General features: G+C 39.8%; 1 protein-coding gene across 4 annotated transcripts; it reads left to right on the forward strand.

The window, feature by feature from the left end:
• Positions 1–78: 78 nt before the first annotated feature.
• LOC121953443 (serine/threonine-protein kinase PAK 2-like) lies at positions 79–16941 on the forward strand. 4 transcript variants are annotated; one of them, XM_042500553.1, is made up of 15 exons: positions 79–165; positions 6653–6843; positions 6920–7026; positions 7921–8068; positions 8156–8172; positions 8282–8395; positions 8927–9053; positions 9150–9213; positions 9352–9400; positions 10639–10751; positions 10855–10972; positions 11171–11270; positions 11965–12161; positions 13379–13516; positions 14430–16941. In XM_042500553.1, exons 2-15 carry the CDS (start codon positions 6669–6671, stop codon positions 14514–14516), a joined length of 1554 nt encoding a protein of 517 aa, XP_042356487.1. In that variant the 5' UTR covers positions 79–165; positions 6653–6668; the 3' UTR covers positions 14517–16941. The 4 variants fall into 4 exon arrangements, with proteins under 4 accessions (XP_042356487.1, XP_042356486.1, XP_042356488.1 ...); XM_042500552.1 differs by lacking the exon at positions 79–165 and adding an exon at positions 3748–3878; XM_042500554.1 differs by lacking the exon at positions 79–165 and adding an exon at positions 6298–6437.
• The last annotated feature ends 2059 nt before the right edge of the window (positions 16942–19000 follow it).

Genomic DNA, 19000 nt, shown 5'->3' on the forward strand with positions numbered 1-19000 from the left:
GTCTGAGATTAAAATCAATAAAGTTTTCCACACCCTCGGGGAGGTTTGTGAAAATCTCAGCGTCAAATCTGGACTTTAAACGGAGAGAAAATCAGCACAGACGGGGGCGGAGTTTCGGGAGTTTGGCCGGAGTGCGGGTCGATTTTCTGCGGTTGACAGCAACCGGTGAGTTTACATTTGCTCATTCAACTCAGCCAATCACTCAGTCTTACATACGACTTGCTTATTTTACAGTAGTTTGGTTGCTATTGCTTTTTATTTTAAGCAGAGGAAGCGGTCAGACTGAGCGGCTTCTCATATATAACTGTTGGGGAGACACACTTTTAGTCTGTTTAAAGTATAAAAAATAAAGTACAAAAGGCAGGAGATCCATATCCTTGTGTAAAGTGGAATTTGTATCTTGCTTTCTTTTTTTTTTTTTTTTTTTAATTTAAACCAAAGCAATGACAGTCTATTTTTACAATGTATCTATAGTGGTGTAATAACACATGGTGTTCATAGAAAATAGGGGGGAACAGATTATTGGCCTTGTGGATTATCGATATTTGGCGCTTAGCTGATTATCTGTTTTTATTTTAACAATATAAAATTAACTAATTAACAAGTGCAAATAACGTGTCAGCTTGGGAGGACCTTTTTATGGAAAACCTCAGGGAGCTATATTTATTCATCTTTTATTTCAATTTTCACTTGACTTTATTAAAAAAAAGTTGCTGGGAGCTTTCTGTATATGATGTTGAAAGTTTCAGTTTTTTATTAAAACATTTAAACAAAGTTATGTGTTGGAGTTTGTTCCATCATCCATTTGTTTTATCATAAATGCATATCGGTTCCAAATATCGGTTATCAGTCTCATTAACTCCTAATAATCTGTATTGGCATCGGCCCTAAAAAAAGCAATATCAGTTGACCCCTAACTTTGATGCTTATGTAGGAAGATAAAGTATAAACGGGGTTTTATTGAGGGAGTTTTGATCTTCAGGTTTCTAAAATCCTGACTGTTGCCACCACCACACACCAGTGTATAAATCTGTGACTGTGATTCTTGAGTCCAGACTGCAGCTACACTGAAGCAGTCATTGATGCAGTGAACAGGCTTCATCTGAGAGTCCTGAGGCCGGTTTTGGTCCAGTCTGTAGAGCTGAGTCCTGTCAACAGCTCAGCTGGGACTCCAGGTTGCCAGGTTGGTGATTTGAATCGTCCAAATGTTGACACAGGGGTGAGGCAGCTGTTTGAATAACAGGATAAGGTGTTGGAGTGTGGGTGTGCAGCTGCTGGGCAGTGTGTTTACGCTTCATTCACTGCCAGAGCCATAATCAGTGAAGTGACTGTAGTGGGAGTGTGTGTGTGTGTGTGTGTGTGTGTGTGTGTGTGTGTGCATATACAATGCAAACATGTGTGTGTGTCTGTGTGTTTCTGTGTCAGTGAGTGAAAGGGGGTTGAGTATGATGTGTGTGTTTTTTGTGTGTGTCGGCTTCATCACTCCTTCCAGGAAGTCCTCAGCAGAATTTCCTTTTATAGAAGCCAAATACAAAAGGCTTGCTGTCCACTTCCTGTAAACAGCTCGGCGGCTGAGTTTGCAGCGTTCTGGTTGGCTGGCTGGTTCCTGTGACCCTCTGGGGCTCGGGGAGTTCCAGGATGAGGAAGTGGGCTTCCCTTGGCGGCGGCCAGCCACAGGGAATAGAAAGTGCCCTGATGCAGCGAGGGAACAGAGAAAGAGGAATAGAAATAAAGGGCAGAGAGATGGCGATGATGGAAAGAAAGATTCTGTGAATTGAGAACAGATTAGAGATGCAGTTGGACGCCATCTGGACATGAAATAGTTTGTGTGGTAACCAAGCATGCAGTTTGAGGGAATAAATTAGAAAAAAGGCACAGACAGGAATGTGAAGGAAAAGTTCAGCCTGCAATTGAAGAGGGAACATTTCCACATCAACAGAGCTGAAACGATTATTCAGTCGACAGAAAAATAACAACAGTTTTGACAACTGATGAATCATTTGACTTTTTTTTTTTAGCAGAAATGCCAAACAAATGGGAGTGTTGGCTACTCTTCTCTGTTACACATTGTAAAAAAGAAACAAGTTGTTCTAACATATATAATAATATAATATAATTTTGAGTTGACTCCGTTTAAGAGGACAAAGTGAATCTTTACAAAACGACCTTAACGTGTCTTCTCATATTCAGTCAACTTTAAATTCTTCGGCAGCTGAGAGGCTAACTTTTTTTTTTTTAAGTTAAAGTAAATAGTTTCTTTTTAAAATGCAGTATTATAAAAAATGATCTCTGCAAGACAAAAAGGCATTATGGATTCATTCAATGTTTTGTCAAAAGTTTGTTATTTGGCTAACTCTCAAAAAAAAAAAAAAACCTCAAAGCTTTATGCAACATATTTTCATTTATGACAAAGAAAAGCACCATATTTAAGAAGTAGGAATGCAGCAAATGTTTGGCTTTTTTTGTATAAAACGTCCAATATTATTTTCATTATCAGGTTCATACTTGCAATTTGGGCTTCTACTACAACACGTTTTTATGCCTTAATATTCAAAAACATAATTTTTCTCATACTGTCTCCCTGAGTACACCTGTATTCACCCTGGGGTGGTTGTGGTTCAGGAGGTAGAGCAGGTGGAGGTATCCTTGGGCCCCACATTGCTCCCTTGCTTTGAGTGCACGTGAATGTCTAAAGGCCCAGACGCACCAAGGCGATATTCGAGAACTAGCAGTGACAAAAGCATCACATCACCTGTGTCTCAGCCTATGGATTTTGCACATCGCAAAGATTACAACAGAAGACCATCTTGACGCTAGTTAGCCAGTTAGCTCAACACAATCCAATGTCAAGAGAAACAACGCATATTAACCCTGCAACACAAACCACCAGGAAAAGGTTATGTGCAGCCTTATTTCTTGGCCTCGTCGGTAACCTTCTGGTTTCTCTGTATCAAGCTCCAGCCAAGTTATAATCCTGCACAAAAATCTCTGAAAGTTCAGAATTGTCTCTTTTAGTTTATTCATATTTTTCTTGCAATGATTTCGGTTTAGTCAGAAAAGTGCATTCCCAAACATGTCAAACTATTTTCTTTAAATCATTCATAAATGATCAGAAGTCTCTGCTGGCAAGTCAGCTAATGAAGTTCATGCCAGTAGCACAAGTGTGTGTGTGTGTGTGTGTGTGTGTGTGTGTGTGTGTGTGTGTGTGTGTTGTGTGTGTGTGTGTGTGTGTGTCTGTGTGTGTGCAGTTATACAAACACATGTAGCCTGCAGTGCTGATGTGCACCTGCCTGCTCCGCTCAAAGTTTTTTTTCTCTGCTGCGCTCAGTAAGTTTAGCTCGAAGCGACCATAAAAGATGTTCGAGTGCTCACAAAAGAGCCCCTGTTAGTGCGGGGAGTGTGTATTTTGGAGAATGAGGAGGAGCCGTGTGTGTGTGTGTGTGTGTGTGTGAGATGAACAGGGGAACACGCCCAACCCCTGCAGCCCTGCAGCTATGGAATTCCTACTGAGAGACAACTTGTTACAGCCTGGCCAGCCAGCACCCAATGCTCAGTCCAACACAACACACACATAACAACACACACACACACACACACACACACACACACACACTGACTTTGAAAATGCACATTAAGGCTGGACTGGGACTAATTTTATCCTGCCGGGGCAAGAATACACTTGTCCCATCCAAGGCTGCTGAGGAATGAGGCAGCCTGCTAAGACCTGCCTTTAGAGGAGAGACAGAGGGGTGAGGAGGAATCACTGAGAGCTAAGTAGATAAATGAGAAGTGGAGAAAGAGGTGCATACACTCGCAGGGAATACAAGTTTTTATTCTTTACCTGGCCTTCTGTGAGACGCAGAAGAGGCAACAAACAGGTGAGTGCTAAGCAGCTTATATAAAAGAGGCGAACGCTTTGAAAAGTTGTTTTGGGGGCGTAAAGAGAGCAAGAGGGAGCATTTCATGTTCTCTAGGCGGACTAGCTCATTGGATCGTGTTATAATAATAAAATGCCACATTGAAATCTTGAAGTTTAAGGGGAAGATTTCATTTTGAAATTCACAGGGTAAGCACAACTAATTATTTTTTTCAATCTTTGGTGTAAAATTATGGAATAGTTTAGATATCAACTTGAAGCAATGTTCACACGTGAACAGATTTAAAAAGATGCACAAGGATATGATTTTCATGAGGTACATGGGCAAAGAAGGGGTTTGACAGACACCAGGTGTTTTCAGGGATTATTGTAAAATTATTTACTTTGTACCGTTTTGTATTATTTCCCTTTTTTTGTATCTTTACCCTTTTTGTGTAAAAAGAAAAAAAAACGAACAATGTAGATATGTTTACATATATACATATGGTCTGTAAAGTTTATATATAGTTTAAGAAAAATCAATTTATTTAAAAACGGAAATGGGTCAATTATTTTTTAATTAGTGATGGAATAAGTTTGCACTTCTTTTTCGGACATGTCTGCATGTTTATGAATGTTGACGTGTTCGTTCTTTTCCTTTCCTTTTTTACATGTTCAAAATAAATTTCAATATCAATTTCAAGTTTCATCCGCTTATGTGATGTGAAGTTGTGAAAAGCCAAATCATTGCACAATAGTCAGTAGATAGCTTCCATCATAAAGCGTCAGATGCACAGTACAACTGATGTTTTAGAAATTATGCAGCGAGGGAAATAATAGTGATAGGAGTCAAGTTATTGCTGATGAGGCGTCTGCTTGTAGCCTCAGGACTCTGGTTTTTACACAGTACACCTTTTGAAAATGTCTTTTTGTGATAACCTCAAGGCCTTATGTGTGTGTGTTAGTTAATGTGTTCAAAAAAGGGGTGTGTATCGATATATCTTCACAGGTGGGGCTTGTGTTTTGTATCACAGTTGAGTCAGGTCAGCAGAGTTGTGCAAAGAAGAGGTCACAGGCGTACCTGCTACACCTGAGCCACGTCTGCTTTTCGGTTTTAATAAGTGGTGTGTCATTGGCGGTCAGACACAGGAAGTGAGGAAACCTTTCTTTGCTTCCTGTTTCCCGTCTGTGATGTCACCAAGAATTGCAGTCTGCAGCTCAGAGTCGATCAAACTGCTTGCTTTGCAAGTCTGGCAGGGGTGCTTTTGCGTGCATGTGTCTGTATGTGCGCGCATGTGTCTCTACAATCTCACCATATTAGGGTAATGGATAACACTCCGAGTGTCTACCAGTGGTGGAGGGCGCACTCAAATCAAGAAGAACCAATATAACAACGTTAAAATACTCCATTATAAGTAAAAGTCCTTAGTCCAAAATTCAACTTAATAGGAATAGGAGTGAAAGTATGAAATGGCATAAAATGGAAATATTTAAGTTAAGAACCTTAAAGGGACCCCAAAATTCATAATACATATTTCCCTTGTACCTGTAGTGCTGTTTATCAGTCTAGATTGTTTTGGTGTGACCTTCCAAGTGTTTGCGATATCGAACGCAGAGATGTCTGCTCTCTCTCCAACATAGTGGAACTAGATTAATAAAAAGGTACATTTTAAAAATGAAACAGCAATGTCTCTTTCCAGAAATAATGACCTGGTTACCCAAGATAATCCACAAACTGACTCAGCTGAGCTGTGATGTTAGTTATTTCAGTGGTTGCTAGGTGAAGTAATACGTTTGATGGGTGCAGTTCAGTAGAAAGAAAATAGTTCCTACATGAAACTGCTCACAACAAGGTCTGTGAATTATCTTGAGGAACCCGGTCAGGATTTCTTGGAAAGATACTTTGCTGTTGAGTTATTCAAATGAATTGCTTTGAGCACTACAAGCTGAATGGCATCTAGTTCCATTATACTGAAAAGAGGACCAACATCTCTACAACTGATATCTCAAAACACTCGGCACCAAACCTAGATTGATAAATAGCACGATAGGTAAGAGGGAAAATGTGTGTTTTTGACTTAGGGGTGAACTGTCCTTTTAAGTCTAGTACAAGTCTATGTTTCTGAATAATAATAATTAACTTTATTTGTATAGCACCTTTCATGCAAGAAATGCAGCCCAACGTGCTGACAAAATAAAACCTGCATGTAAAATTAAAATAAAATCAGAACAAAATACATGGAATGCGTTTTTTAGTGGAACTTTCTGAAGTCTCGCATTACTCGGCTCAGTTTTTCTTCTGACAGAGCTGCTCTTTGCGCCTCTCCCTTTAATTCCAGTTGTCATACCATGCTCAGTCTCACTCGAAGACACTCTTCTCTCTCTCTTTCTCTCTCTCTCGCTGTCTTTCTTTCTCCCTCGCTCTGCCTCTTTTCCTTCCTCATTCATGTGTAACCGTGAACGAGACTCAACACGTCACTTTGCCCATTCAGAGTTGCTTCCTGTTCAGTCTCTGTTCCCTTCGCTCCAACACTCGCTGCTGACCCAGAGATCGTGGCATGGAGGGATTAGTTAGGTCTGTGTGAGTTTTTCTTTATTTTGCTGTTAAGTGGTTTGTTGATTTGGTTGATTTGCTTTGTCTCAGTAGCATTTTGGGGCTAACATGCATAGCTGTGACTAGCATTGTGAAATCTAAAAGTAAAAACAGGAAGAGGTGAGCCAGTGATTGAGCCTGCATTAGACTTGCTGTGTTTTTTGTGTGCATGCTCATTCGTGTGTCTCATCTTGTCTGTGCAGGTGTACGTGTGTGTAGATGTGTGACAGCGGAGTGTGTGAGGACAAGCCCCCCGCCCCCCCTGTCAGGATGAGCAGCCAAGGAGGAGCCAAGGACCCCCAGTCGGCCAATCACAGCTCTCGGCCACTACCGTCTGTACCTGAGGAGAGGAAGTCAATAAACAAGATTATGTCCATGTTTGCCTCTGAGAAAGGTGAGAGAAGACACACGTATGTTACAGCAAAAGATACTGCACATTACAGTGGATGACCCTTGACCTTTACCTGCAGGAGGCAGGAAGAAGGACCGGGACAAGGACCGGCCTGAGATCTCCTCCCCCTCAGACTTTGAACACACCATCCATGTTGGTTTTGATTCTGTCACTGGAGAGTTCACTGTAAGTATCTAACTTTAAAGTTGCAATGTCTAATGCCTCATTGAATGCTCCAGAGTAATGGGGGCAGCATTTTACCACCAAGCAAGTTAGGAGAAGCTCTCCTAGCTTTTGTAGTTTAATAAATAAAGAAAATGTTAAAATATTATCGCAAATATTGTCCTCAAAGAGAAAAAAACAGTGGTTAACATTCTGAATTCAGGTTTCTCATAGTTAAGAGCCCACCCTTCATTGAGTCTACACTGTTCTTTCGCCTCTCGCAATGCTAATTACCGTCCACCTCCTCCTAAGCAGCGCTAAAACATCGATCCAAATTAGTTAGCATCGAGAAGGAGAGACTGAATAAGAAAGAGATATGTGAAGAGAAGTAACTACTGTTCAGTTTTCACAGAACTCTATCCATCCTGGTCTCTACTGTTTACTAACTTGTTGTCCATCCTGTCTGTGACAGAAAACTTGACACACCAAAAAAATCCAATCCACACACACACAGAAAGGCATACTCGTCTGCTGCAGAGCCGTGTACACAACTCTGTTCAACTGGGAATGGGATTAGAGTACAGCCTATTTTTAGCAGGTTTACCTGTATTTGAAAAGTCTGCAAGCACGCGAATTTTGGTGGAAAAGGCCATTTAGAATGCCATTTTCTATCTACCTCCTGAGTCACAGCCGCCTCATATATGCGACAGAGGAAATACAGCATCATTTTTACTAAAAAGTGTAAAATATCTTTGATCGCAGGCTTAGGTCACTTCGGCGTTCCTGTTGACGGCCCAAATGCATGTTTGTAGTTATCAGGGGAACTTCTCATTGGCTGCTCCTCTCAGGGAGTTCCCCAGAACAGTTTGGTCTGAAAACGCCTAATATTTTTTTGTCTATGTGTGTGTGTTTGTCCAGGGCATGCCAGAGCAGTGGGCCCGTCTTCTTCAAACCTCCAACATCAGTAAATCAGAACAGAAACAGAATCCTCAGGCCGTCCTCGACATTCTCAAGTTCTATGACTCTTCTACTGGGAAACAGAAATACCTCAGTTTTTCCGCCTCGGGTCAGTTTTCTTTTGCTCAATGGAGAAAAAAAAATCTGATTTTGTAACTACATAAACTCATCTGTTCTCATATTTTATTCCTTTCAGATAAAGACTCACAGTCGGTGAGGAGCTCCACTCATTACTTCCACTCTCATTCACGACATCACAATGAATACACTCAGTAATTTCTGACTGTAAATCTGATTTATCTACACTTGTTTACTGTTGCAGTCAGGCAAACAGGGTACAGCGACTTCCTCACCGGGTGGCAAGCATGGAGACGATGACGATGACGATGACACGCCACCTCCAGTTGTGGCACCGCGGCCTGAACACACAAAATCTGTGAGTCAAGATATAAACAGACTGATGTTTTGCTTTTAAAAACTTAAACCCGCTGAAACCAAACTGGCTTGGTTACTTTCAAAAACGAAAGAAGGCAATGAGCAACATAAGAGGAAATGACACAAATTTTGCAAGAAATTAGTAAAAATTACAAGAAAATGACTTCAAAATGTTTAAAAAAAGTTTAGAAATTTGCTCAACATGCTCAACAAAATATAATATTGATAATGTAAATCATTTGAAATATGTAATTGTGAATACAGTTTTTCTCTAGCACCCCCCCATACATTTTTCTTTAGCTTTTTAAAAAAAATAAATTCCCTAAATTTACTATTTTCTTGCAATTTGTGAAACATTTTTTACCAAGTTGCTCATCACCCTTTTTTCCATGTTTTTGAAAGAAATCACACAAATTTGTTTGTGGTTCAAAAGTTTAAATACTTAATTTGATACTTTGCCTATCCACTTTATTAATGTTAAGGAAAGATCACCCAAGGTCAGTGTTCGTCTATTTTTCCGTGTTTTGTTTAGGTGTACACAAGGTCGGTGATAGACCCGCTTCCGGCTCCAGAGGTGGACGCCGCCTCAAAGGCAGCGGACAGACAGAAGAAGAACAAGGGCGGCAAGATGACGGACGAGGAGATCATGGAGAAGCTCAGTATGTAACACAAAGTGGAAATGACACATCATAGGCAGAGCCGCAGTAATTTTCAGCTCCAGTAGAGCTTGATTTTTTTTTTTTAACAACCTTCAGGAACCATCGTCAGCATCGGTGATCCTAAGAAGAAATACACTCGCTATGAGAAGATCGGCCAGGGGTGAGTTAGAATTCAGGATGATCTGAACAAAAAAAAAAACTTGCAGGAATTTGCTGTTCAGCAGGTTGGCAGTCCAAACTGACCAAAATGAGGAAGTTGTCAAAGGTTATTTCACCTCCTACTGTTTGTCACTTTCAGGGCATCCGGCACAGTTTACACAGCCATAGATGTTGCCACAGGACAAGAGGTAAGATAATTTCCTCCTGTGTCTCTGCCACTACAAAAATCAACTCAACTTGATGACGAGGTTGGACTGAACTGTCAAAAAAACCCAAACATTATGGGTAGGGTTTAAGGAGTATGTTTTAGCAACAAAAAGTAACTGGAAGAAGTTGCTGCTGGTTGAAGTGTTGATTCTGTCACAATAATCACAAGATTTGGAGGTCAGCCTATAGCACAGCAGTTGTGCAGAATAATAACAGCAGTTGGGAGAAAGTGACTTTGATTCAATACAGACATTTTTCCCTGGAAAATGTATCAGAGGAGAGCAGTGTTGGGCTTGTTACTAAAATAAAAAAATTTAGATTATTACTGATTTCTTGTCACTCTTTTCAAAAATAATGATGTTTCTTTACTTTCTACTCTTTGCAAACAGTAATTCGTTCCATTACTCATATATCACGTCTCCGTTATACCCCACAGTATTAGTCGAATGTCGTTTCCTCTCAAAAATCAGACATTATATATGCCACAGTTTGAATATCAGGGCAGTCTCCTTGGGGTCTTCTGTTGACTGTAACCAGTATTTTTTTAAGGATTTGTCTGAAAGATGTCCAGTCAATTGTGGAGATGTACGGGACTGTGCAAAAGTCTTCAGTCACCATAGATTTGTTAGAGACACAGACAAAGTTTTAATGAGGACATACACATATATCAGAATGCGGCTCAAAAAGTCAATATTGAGCTTTAGACATGCCTTAAATGCAACCACAAAGAAAGTATTGCAAATCACATGTTGTATGCCCAAGAGAGTTCAAGACATGCTAAGTGGAATACTTAGCAACTCGCTAAATACTTGCAACTTGTGAATTGATTTTTGGATTTTTTATTTTGTTTATCAAGTGGGTGACAACAAAAGTAAGACTGTAACATGTTATTTTAATTTGAGGTCACTATTTTATTGCTAGTGACTTGTATAAGTAATTTGTTCCATTACCTGTTGCTAGGAAACGTAATTATTATTGTAACACATTACTGCCCAACACTTGCCAACGAGTTTTTCTTCCCCTTTGCAAAAATATCTTGATTCAAAATACACACTAAAACCAAATATTTAGTCTATTTTAAATCTTCTAATTTGGATGTCAAAATTTCAGGAACTTAAAAGTAAGCTGACTTTGCAGACAAGTAGCATTGCAAGCGAAGTAGTTCTGTTAATGTATATGTGTAGGTGGTACCAAATTTACAGGATGTTGTGTTGTGCAGGTGGCCATCAAACAGATCAACCTGCAGAAGCAGCCAAAGAAAGAGCTGATTATCAATGAGATCCTGGTGATGAAGGAGATGAAGAACCCCAACATTGTCAACTTTGTAGACAGGTAACACTGTTTTAACACACGTCAGATAAACATAGAGTAACACATCTACAGCATTTACTACGGGTCGACTGCTTTGTGGATTTGATCGTGTGTATGTTTTTAGTTTCCTGGTAGGAGACGAGCTTTTTGTGGTGATGGAGTACCTGGCTGGTGGCTCCCTAACTGATGTTGTGACGGAAACGTGCATGGATGAGGCTCAGATTGCAGCCGTCTGCAGAGAGGTAGGACTGAATATACTTCCTTCCTCATAAAACATTTGTCAAACCTGATTTGTTTACAATGCATCCATGTTTAGTAGCCTGTGTGTCTTCTTTGTCTTCCCTGCCTTTGCTGGCATATTGCTGCATTACTGCCACCTGTTGGGATGTGTGTCAAATCACACATGCACATGCTTAACCTCCCTCCCTCTCTGCCTCCAGGTCCTCCAGGCTCTGGAGTTTCTTCATGCCAATCAGGTCATCCACAGAGACATCAAGAGTGACAACGTACTGCTGGGGATGGACGGATCAGTCAAACTCAGTGAGGGAGAGCGCAGACAAATATCTGACTGAAAAATACACGTTTTTATGCCTCCGCTCGCCGGCAACAGCTGTGGATGAAGGCATTGTGTTTTCGGGTTGTCCGTCCACCTGTCTGGCCCATTCACGTGAACGGGATATCTCAAAAATGCCTTGAGGGAATTTTTTCAAATTTAGTGCAAATGTCCACTTAGATTCAATGATGACCTGAACAGACTTTGGTAGTCACAGGTCAAAGTTCAAGGTCACTGTGACCTTGTCTGTCTCATTCTTGTGAACGCGATATCTCAAGAACACCCCTATGAATTTTCTTTAAATCTTGCACAAACGTTCGTGTAAACACAAAGATTTTGGTGGTTGAAGGTCAAAGATCACAGTGACCTTACATCCATCTCATTTTTGCGAACACAATATCTAAAGCTTGTCCTTGAAGAAGTTTCCTCAAATTTGGAACAAACATCCACTTGAACTCAAGAATGACCTGATTATAATCTGGTGGTTAAAGGTCAAGGTCACGGTAACCATGCAACATGTTTTTGGCCATAACTGAAGTTTTCACAGACATGAATGCAAACTTGACTGGTGCGCAGAGGCATACAACCTCACGCAGTATATCTAGTTTTCATTCGTATGTGTAATTTTAAGTTGAACTGTGGTACAAACCATGAATAAATTATTTTTCTCTATCTCTTCAGCTGACTTTGGCTTCTGCGCCCAGATCACCCCAGAGCAGAGCAAACGCAGCACCATGGTGGGGACTCCATACTGGATGGCTCCAGAGGTGGTGACTAGGAAAGCGTACGGGCCCAAAGTGGACATTTGGTCTCTGGGGATCATGGCCATAGAGATGGTGGAGGGAGAGCCTCCATATCTCAACGAAAACCCTCTCAGGGTGAGTGTGTGCTGGGAGGGAGAATGGACAGGCGGCTATTTAGGTGTCTGATTGTTCTGGTGTTTTGGGAGTGACACTGGCTCAGTATATTGGAGGCTTGGCATGAAACCAGATAATCACAGGTTTAAGTCCCCATACGGGCCAAGTGCGGAGTGCGGGTTGGTAGCAGGAGAGATGCCTGTTTGTATTCTTCACTTGCCGAAGTACCCTTGAGCAAGGCACCAAACCACCAACTGCTTGAGGCGCCTGTTCATGGGCAGCCCCCTCACTCTGACATCTCTCCTGTAATGCGTGTGTATGCGTCCTGTTTGTGCATGTGTGTATCATCTTCAGACATCTTCTTTATCCTCTTTTAAGTGTAAGTGATTATTATTTTTAATTTCCTACGTATTTTAGTACATTTGTATTATGTTTTAGTTTATAAAAAGTCAGAAAAAAAAGGCCATCACTATTTTTTGGAGCATAAAGTGATGTCTTCAAATTGCCTGTTTTTAATAATGAAGATTCTTAATTTGAAATATGAAACTCATCACACCGGTGATGCTGGGACCAGCACATTTTTGGCATTTTTGCTTATTACTTAAATGACATACTAATCAATGAGTTTTAAAGGTGCTGATATGTGGATCTTTGTTACCATTTGACATGATGAGGGTAGCTGTGCCCCCGTTTCCAGTTGTTTTGTATTCGTTTATTGAACAAACAGATATGAAATCTGTCTAACTCAAATGAGCAAATTAACATATTTCCCAGAATTTTGGAACATTTTTTTACTTGCAATGAGAAAATAGTGCATAGTTCAATTCAGAGCTGCAATGTAAGATTATCTTTTATTGTTGATTAGTCTGTCAAATATTTTCTTTATTAGCTGTTTTGCTTTTCTTAAAAAAGTTACTCAAACCAATTATTCGAGAATCAATTTAGTTATTAGCGATTAGCGATTAATTTAATAATTGACAACTAATTTAATTTATTAATCGGTCAACCATTGCAACTGTACTTTAGTTTCTGCTTTTTCTATCACTGTTTTGGTTGCCCCATTGTGATCATTAAGTATCACGTTTTATCATATTTAACAAAAGATCTAAAAAAAAAACATAACTTGGCATATTTTGTTATCTTTCAGATGTTAAAAAAACATGTAAATGGATGAATATTAAAATGCTTAAAGATTACATTAAACTTCCTGTCTTACCTTGTTGTTGTGCTCATCTTAGGCTTTGTATTTAATCGCCACCAATGGGACTCCTGAGCTGCAGAGTCCAGAGAAGCTGTCTTCTGTCTTCAGATCCTTCCTGTCCCGCTGCCTGGAGATGGACGTGGAGAAACGAGGATCAGGCAGAGAACTGCTGCAGGTAGAAGAGGCCGACGCTCATACTGTCTCAATAAATTAGTATATACCTCTTAAAACAGCAATGCACATTAGGGCAGTGACTAATTATTGTTTTCATTATTGATTAATCTGCTGATTTTTTTCTAAATGTATTATTTGTCTTACAATAGTTTTTTATAAAATAGTAATAAAAAAACATTTCACAATTGGCGCTGTTACTAACTTTGCTGCCAGCTTAAAGGCAAGACAACTTTGTTCCCCAGTTCCATGACTGCTGCTTTTACAGGGTGTCTACAGGTCCTTAAAATGTCTTAAAATGTTGATTTTGTAGATATTAGACCTTAAAAGTCATAAATAAGTTGTAAATTTGAATTCCTGAAGTCTTAATTTCCACAATCATTTTATCTAATGAAATTTATCCATCTTTTAATTTTGTTTTGTCAAAATGCATCAAGTTCTTATGCATAAAAATCTATTTTTCTTAAATCTTAAGACATACCACTGAACCTATCATTTTCCTTTATATCTCACATACCTGTTTTGATATTAAAACCTCCCTCTACACAGGACTAAATATACCACTTTTATACTTGTCTGCAATGCTTGAAAAAGAGATAGATAATTTGTTCAAAAGTCAGTCTTAAATTTGTTAATAGCTATCTTGCAAAGGTCTTAAAAAGCGCTAAATTTAAGTGTCTGATACCTAAACACACTTATACAGAACAGTGCAATGAGGCAAAATGAAGGTGCGAAATTCCCACCTTGAACAGACAAAGGGGCAACAGAAAAGCAGTCGAACTGACTTTAAAACAAGAGATATTCAGCATTTGTTCATGTTTTTCTTGTACTGTATATAGGTAACTGATGTGCACATATTTGTCCTAAAACAGGTTCATTCCTCAAATGATTGTTTTTCATTATTTGTCTGTCTGTAGCACCCATTCCTGAAGCTGGCCAAGCCTCTGACCAGCCTCACCCCGCTCATCTTGGCAGCCAAGGACGCCATGAGGAGCAACCGTTAAACCCCCCGTCTCTAAAGACTATAAGAGCCAACGACAGCCAAACCAGCCAGCCTTTTCTACTTTTGTATGATGACCAACAGCAACCTGCTGGTGTTTGTGTGTGTTTTTTTTCAAAGGGTCACCAAATGCCTCTCCACTTCTCCCGGTGTTTCTGTATTGATGCCAGATTTATCTTAACCTCCTGTTCCTTGTTGTAAAGCCGCATACAGTCATAATAAGTTTGCTATTTGCAGCGAGAGCACGTGTGTGTTGTCGAGTATGCATGAAAGGAATGTGGGATCACTGTTGCAAGGGTTCAAGACTCTTTACACACATATTTACAAGGATCTTATCTCCCACTAGCAGTCCAAGGAGGAATATTTGGTTTGATAAAAGGATGGTGAAGATTGTCAAGTTCTTCATGGTTGAAAAGGCGTTTGTCCGAGTCTTGGACAACTGTGCAAACTATCATCTCTGCTTTTACTTGTTGTGTTTTGTCAGTGAGCTTTATTTTCTCGCCAGCCATCAAAATATGATATTTAGTTTGTTATATTTTTATGCATTACCTGCAGCAGATAGTGACTTAGGAGTCCTCTAGACCAGTGGTTTTCCACCTTTTCCTTAAAGGACGTCTTCTCTATCGACTACTTTTAGCCTAAGGATGTTTTGGGAATGAGGAAATCTTTTTCCTTATTTAAAAAAAAATTACTAGAACATTTTTTTTGATGACAGTGGCAATTTTGTTCATCATTAAATATAAATTTTGGTGTATGGAGAGACTGAAACACTTGTATCTGGTATCTATAGTGTCTGTTGTCATGGTTACACACATGCATTCTGACAGGGTCCTATAGAGTGCCCCAGGGTTGACGTTTTTCTGTAAGATTCACGCAAGTTAGCTTCGCCCAGATCCCCTCATCAAAAAGCTGATGGGATTTTTCCATTGGATTATTGCAGAAAATAAGATCTGTGGTGAACAAACGTTTATGATACTTACACGTTTTACTCTGCAAGATGTTCTTCAAAAATAAGCAACAATTTCAGAATGCTTTAGGCCTACATGCAGTCGCCAGAAGTGAAAGCTATAAACAAACATCACAACTGCATTGCCACCACACCAAGGTTGTAAAGCCGTGTTTAGCACAGCATGGTGTGATGATGTTATGTAGTCTCATTTAGCCACTTGTTGGCAACAAAACAGCAAAAGATGAAAGTCTCTTAAGCTTGAGTGAACCACAGACCTTTTTCTAAACATCTAACCAAAAACCCATCCAAAAGAACCCATTGACTTTGAGAAAAGGGAACTGGAGATGCTGAACTGCTAACTTATTTGCAGATTTTAGGACTCATTACTGGGCTACATACTGTACTGTATTGTGACCCACAGCAATGGACAGTGCAGTCTTTGTGCAGCGGAAATGCCAAAAGACTGTGTCCATGTTTGAGCCTGCATCTCACTGAAAATTAAACCATTCCACTAAAAGTAATGGGATTCAAGTTTTTGCACATGCAACTTTCAATTATTTAATAATAGTAGATAAAAATTTCCTGTTTTTTTTTTTTTTTGGGTTAAAATCTCTAGTGGCAGCTTTGCCAGGCACCGAAACACACTATCATGACGCTGACTCAGACTTCACACACCTCTGCTGGTAAACTCTCTGCACAGGCTCTTCTGCAGACTATGCAAACCCATCTGAACACCCTGATGTTTCTTCTAGATGTTCTGTCCGCCCTCAGCTGTGCCTTTTACAATATGTGCCTCACTGCCGATGTGTTGGTGCGAGTACAACACGAATACTGTATGAAATCGTCTGGATGTGTTAAACTGGAGGAACCATTTTTTTGTATATTATGTTTTGGTGATGTCTTCTATTTTTGTAACAGCTTTAAAAAAAAAGTATGTATATCATTGTTTTATATTTGTAACTAACATAGGAGGAGACAAATTAGTTTTTTCAACTTGTTTTTGTGCACCAATTCATCGTCAGTTCCCTGACCTGTGTAACTGTGTGACTCCAAACCATAAAATGTATTGATAAGCCTGAGACAATCAAGAGAAACCTGCGTCAAGCAGTATTTGAGAATGGATGTTTTAACCTGCTTAGAGTACCAGATGAGACCTCTTTTCCCAGCAAGTTTAGACAATCACCGGAAAGTTACTGTGTAACAGTTACTAAATGTGCCTTTAACAGATACAAGATGCAGTAAAACCCACTCATATGGTACTCAGCAGGTTGACATACATACTGAGTACAAATACTGTGAACAGGCCGCTAATACACTGTTAAGTGCCTTTTGACCAGAACACACATTCCAGTTTTATGTGTAATATGAATGTTTGAAGAGTTTGATATGAATGTGTTGTTAAGCATGAAACCAACAGCTTCTGGTGATGAATATCATCCATACAGTATGTAAATTATTATTAAAGGTGGACCTAAATAGGCTTGTGTCTTATCGTGTTTTGGGGCTTGGGGGGTCAGGGGACCCCTGGGGAAAGTTTTATGTTTGAAGTAACATTTCTTGTCTGAAAGACAATCAAGGAACTACAATGGGATAAAAAGTAACTGCAAAACATGCAAAAAAGAGACAAAATGGGAATGACAACAACCACATAAACCAACAACCACAACCACTGATGACACAAAAAGATGCAAAATGCTACAAAGAGACAAAACAACCACAAAAAAAAGAAACAAAGTGACCAAAAAAAAGATGCAAAACAACTACAGAGATACATAAAATGACACAAAGAGATGTAAAGGGCTACAAAGAGACAAAACTGCCACAAAAAGATGCAAAAAGAGCAGAGATTAAACAGTGTCATTACTTCACAGGCGTGCTGTGGGATGGTCACACTGAAATGCAGCTCTAAATTCTGCCGTTTGACATCACCTCACGTGCAGCGTGATAACACGCGGCCCCATGCTGCAAAGATCTCTGCACAACTCACTGAAGCTGAAAAAACACCCTGCTTGCATACTCACCATGTCACCATTAAGATTGTCTGTAATGATCAGCTTGTTCAACATATCCAGCACCTTCACAAAGTCATTGAGAGGAGTCGGCCACAACTCCACAGGCCGCAGTCAACAACCTGATCACGTCTGTGAGAAGCAGCTGTGTCGCACTGCACGAAGCAAATGAGGTCACATCAGATACTGACTGATTTTTTGGGGTAGTGACCTCAAAATGCATTCTTTCAGCTCCAGGCATATGCAATCCAAGATCAAGATCAAATTGCACATTTTGGAGTGTTCTTTGACCCTCCCAAGGCACACCTGTGCAGTAATGATGCTGTTTAATCAGAATCTTGATATGCCACACCTGTCAGGTGGATGGAGTAAATTGGAAAAGGAGACGTGCTCAATAACTTGGATTTTTAAATATTTTTGGGACCAAAATTTGAAAGATATATATTTTAATTAAGTGCATAATATAAATCTTAGATCTTTAACTTAAACTTACGGCAATTTATGAATTATTTATGCATTTAAATTCTTGTAAAAGGGCAAAAAATAACTATGAAGTCATTATAAACAACTTAAAAGGGATAAATCTACAAAGCGTCGCAGGAGTTTGCTACTGTAAAGGAGGTTTTTTTTTATATAATCTGTCTATGATTTAATCCAAATTAATTTACCTCCTTTCTTACACAAGATGGCAGCATCTTTTTTAATAGCAGAAACGAGAACACAACTCTCAGGCACATTTGTCAGTCCACCCACAAACATTTTAATTTGAATATCTGTTGTGCTTCCCTGCACATAAGTAGTTTTTAAGGCGCTATCTTGTGTAAAGCAGTACATCATTTTATTATTTTCCCACATATGCATACATCCATAATGAAGATGATACTGGTTTTCCTGCTGATACTCGCAGTCCACATTCTGGGTGAGAACTCTGACTCTTTTCAAAGTGCACAAACTCAGAGTTAGGTTTTTACACCAGAATTGTGCTTTATATAATATACAAACAGCAGTAATGTGTTATTTTCTTGCAGGATCAACAGCCAGTGCAACTGTGAGTCAGTCTCCTGTATCAAAGTCTGTTAGTGTGGGAGAGACGGTCTCTCTGAGCTGCACAGCCAGTACAGGAGTTGATGATGATCTCAGTTGGTACCTGCAGAAACCTGGACAGCCTCCCAAACTACTGTTTTACAAAATAACTAGACGCCAATCTGGTACTCCGAGTCGTTTCAGCAGCAGTGGATCAGAACCTGAATTCACTCTGACCATCAGTGGATTCCAGGCTGAAGACGCAGGAGATTTCCACTGTATGGGAGCATATACAGGTCTGCGCACACAGTGATATAGAGTCTTACAAAAACCTCCCTCAAATTAGACAGATTGCAGTGCTGCAGCTGTGACCTCTTGCAGGAGACATGCACCACTGCTCACCTTGAAATAGCAGTCACCCAGAGCACATACTGATGGAAACTTCCTGAAGTTTCCTCCAAGTCAAGGGGAAGTAAAACTCAGATTTTTTCACGCCACGCACAGGCA

This window comes from Plectropomus leopardus, chromosome 14 (genome assembly GCF_008729295.1).
Source record: "Plectropomus leopardus isolate mb chromosome 14, YSFRI_Pleo_2.0, whole genome shotgun sequence".
NCBI lineage: Eukaryota > Metazoa > Chordata > Actinopteri > Perciformes > Serranidae > Plectropomus > Plectropomus leopardus.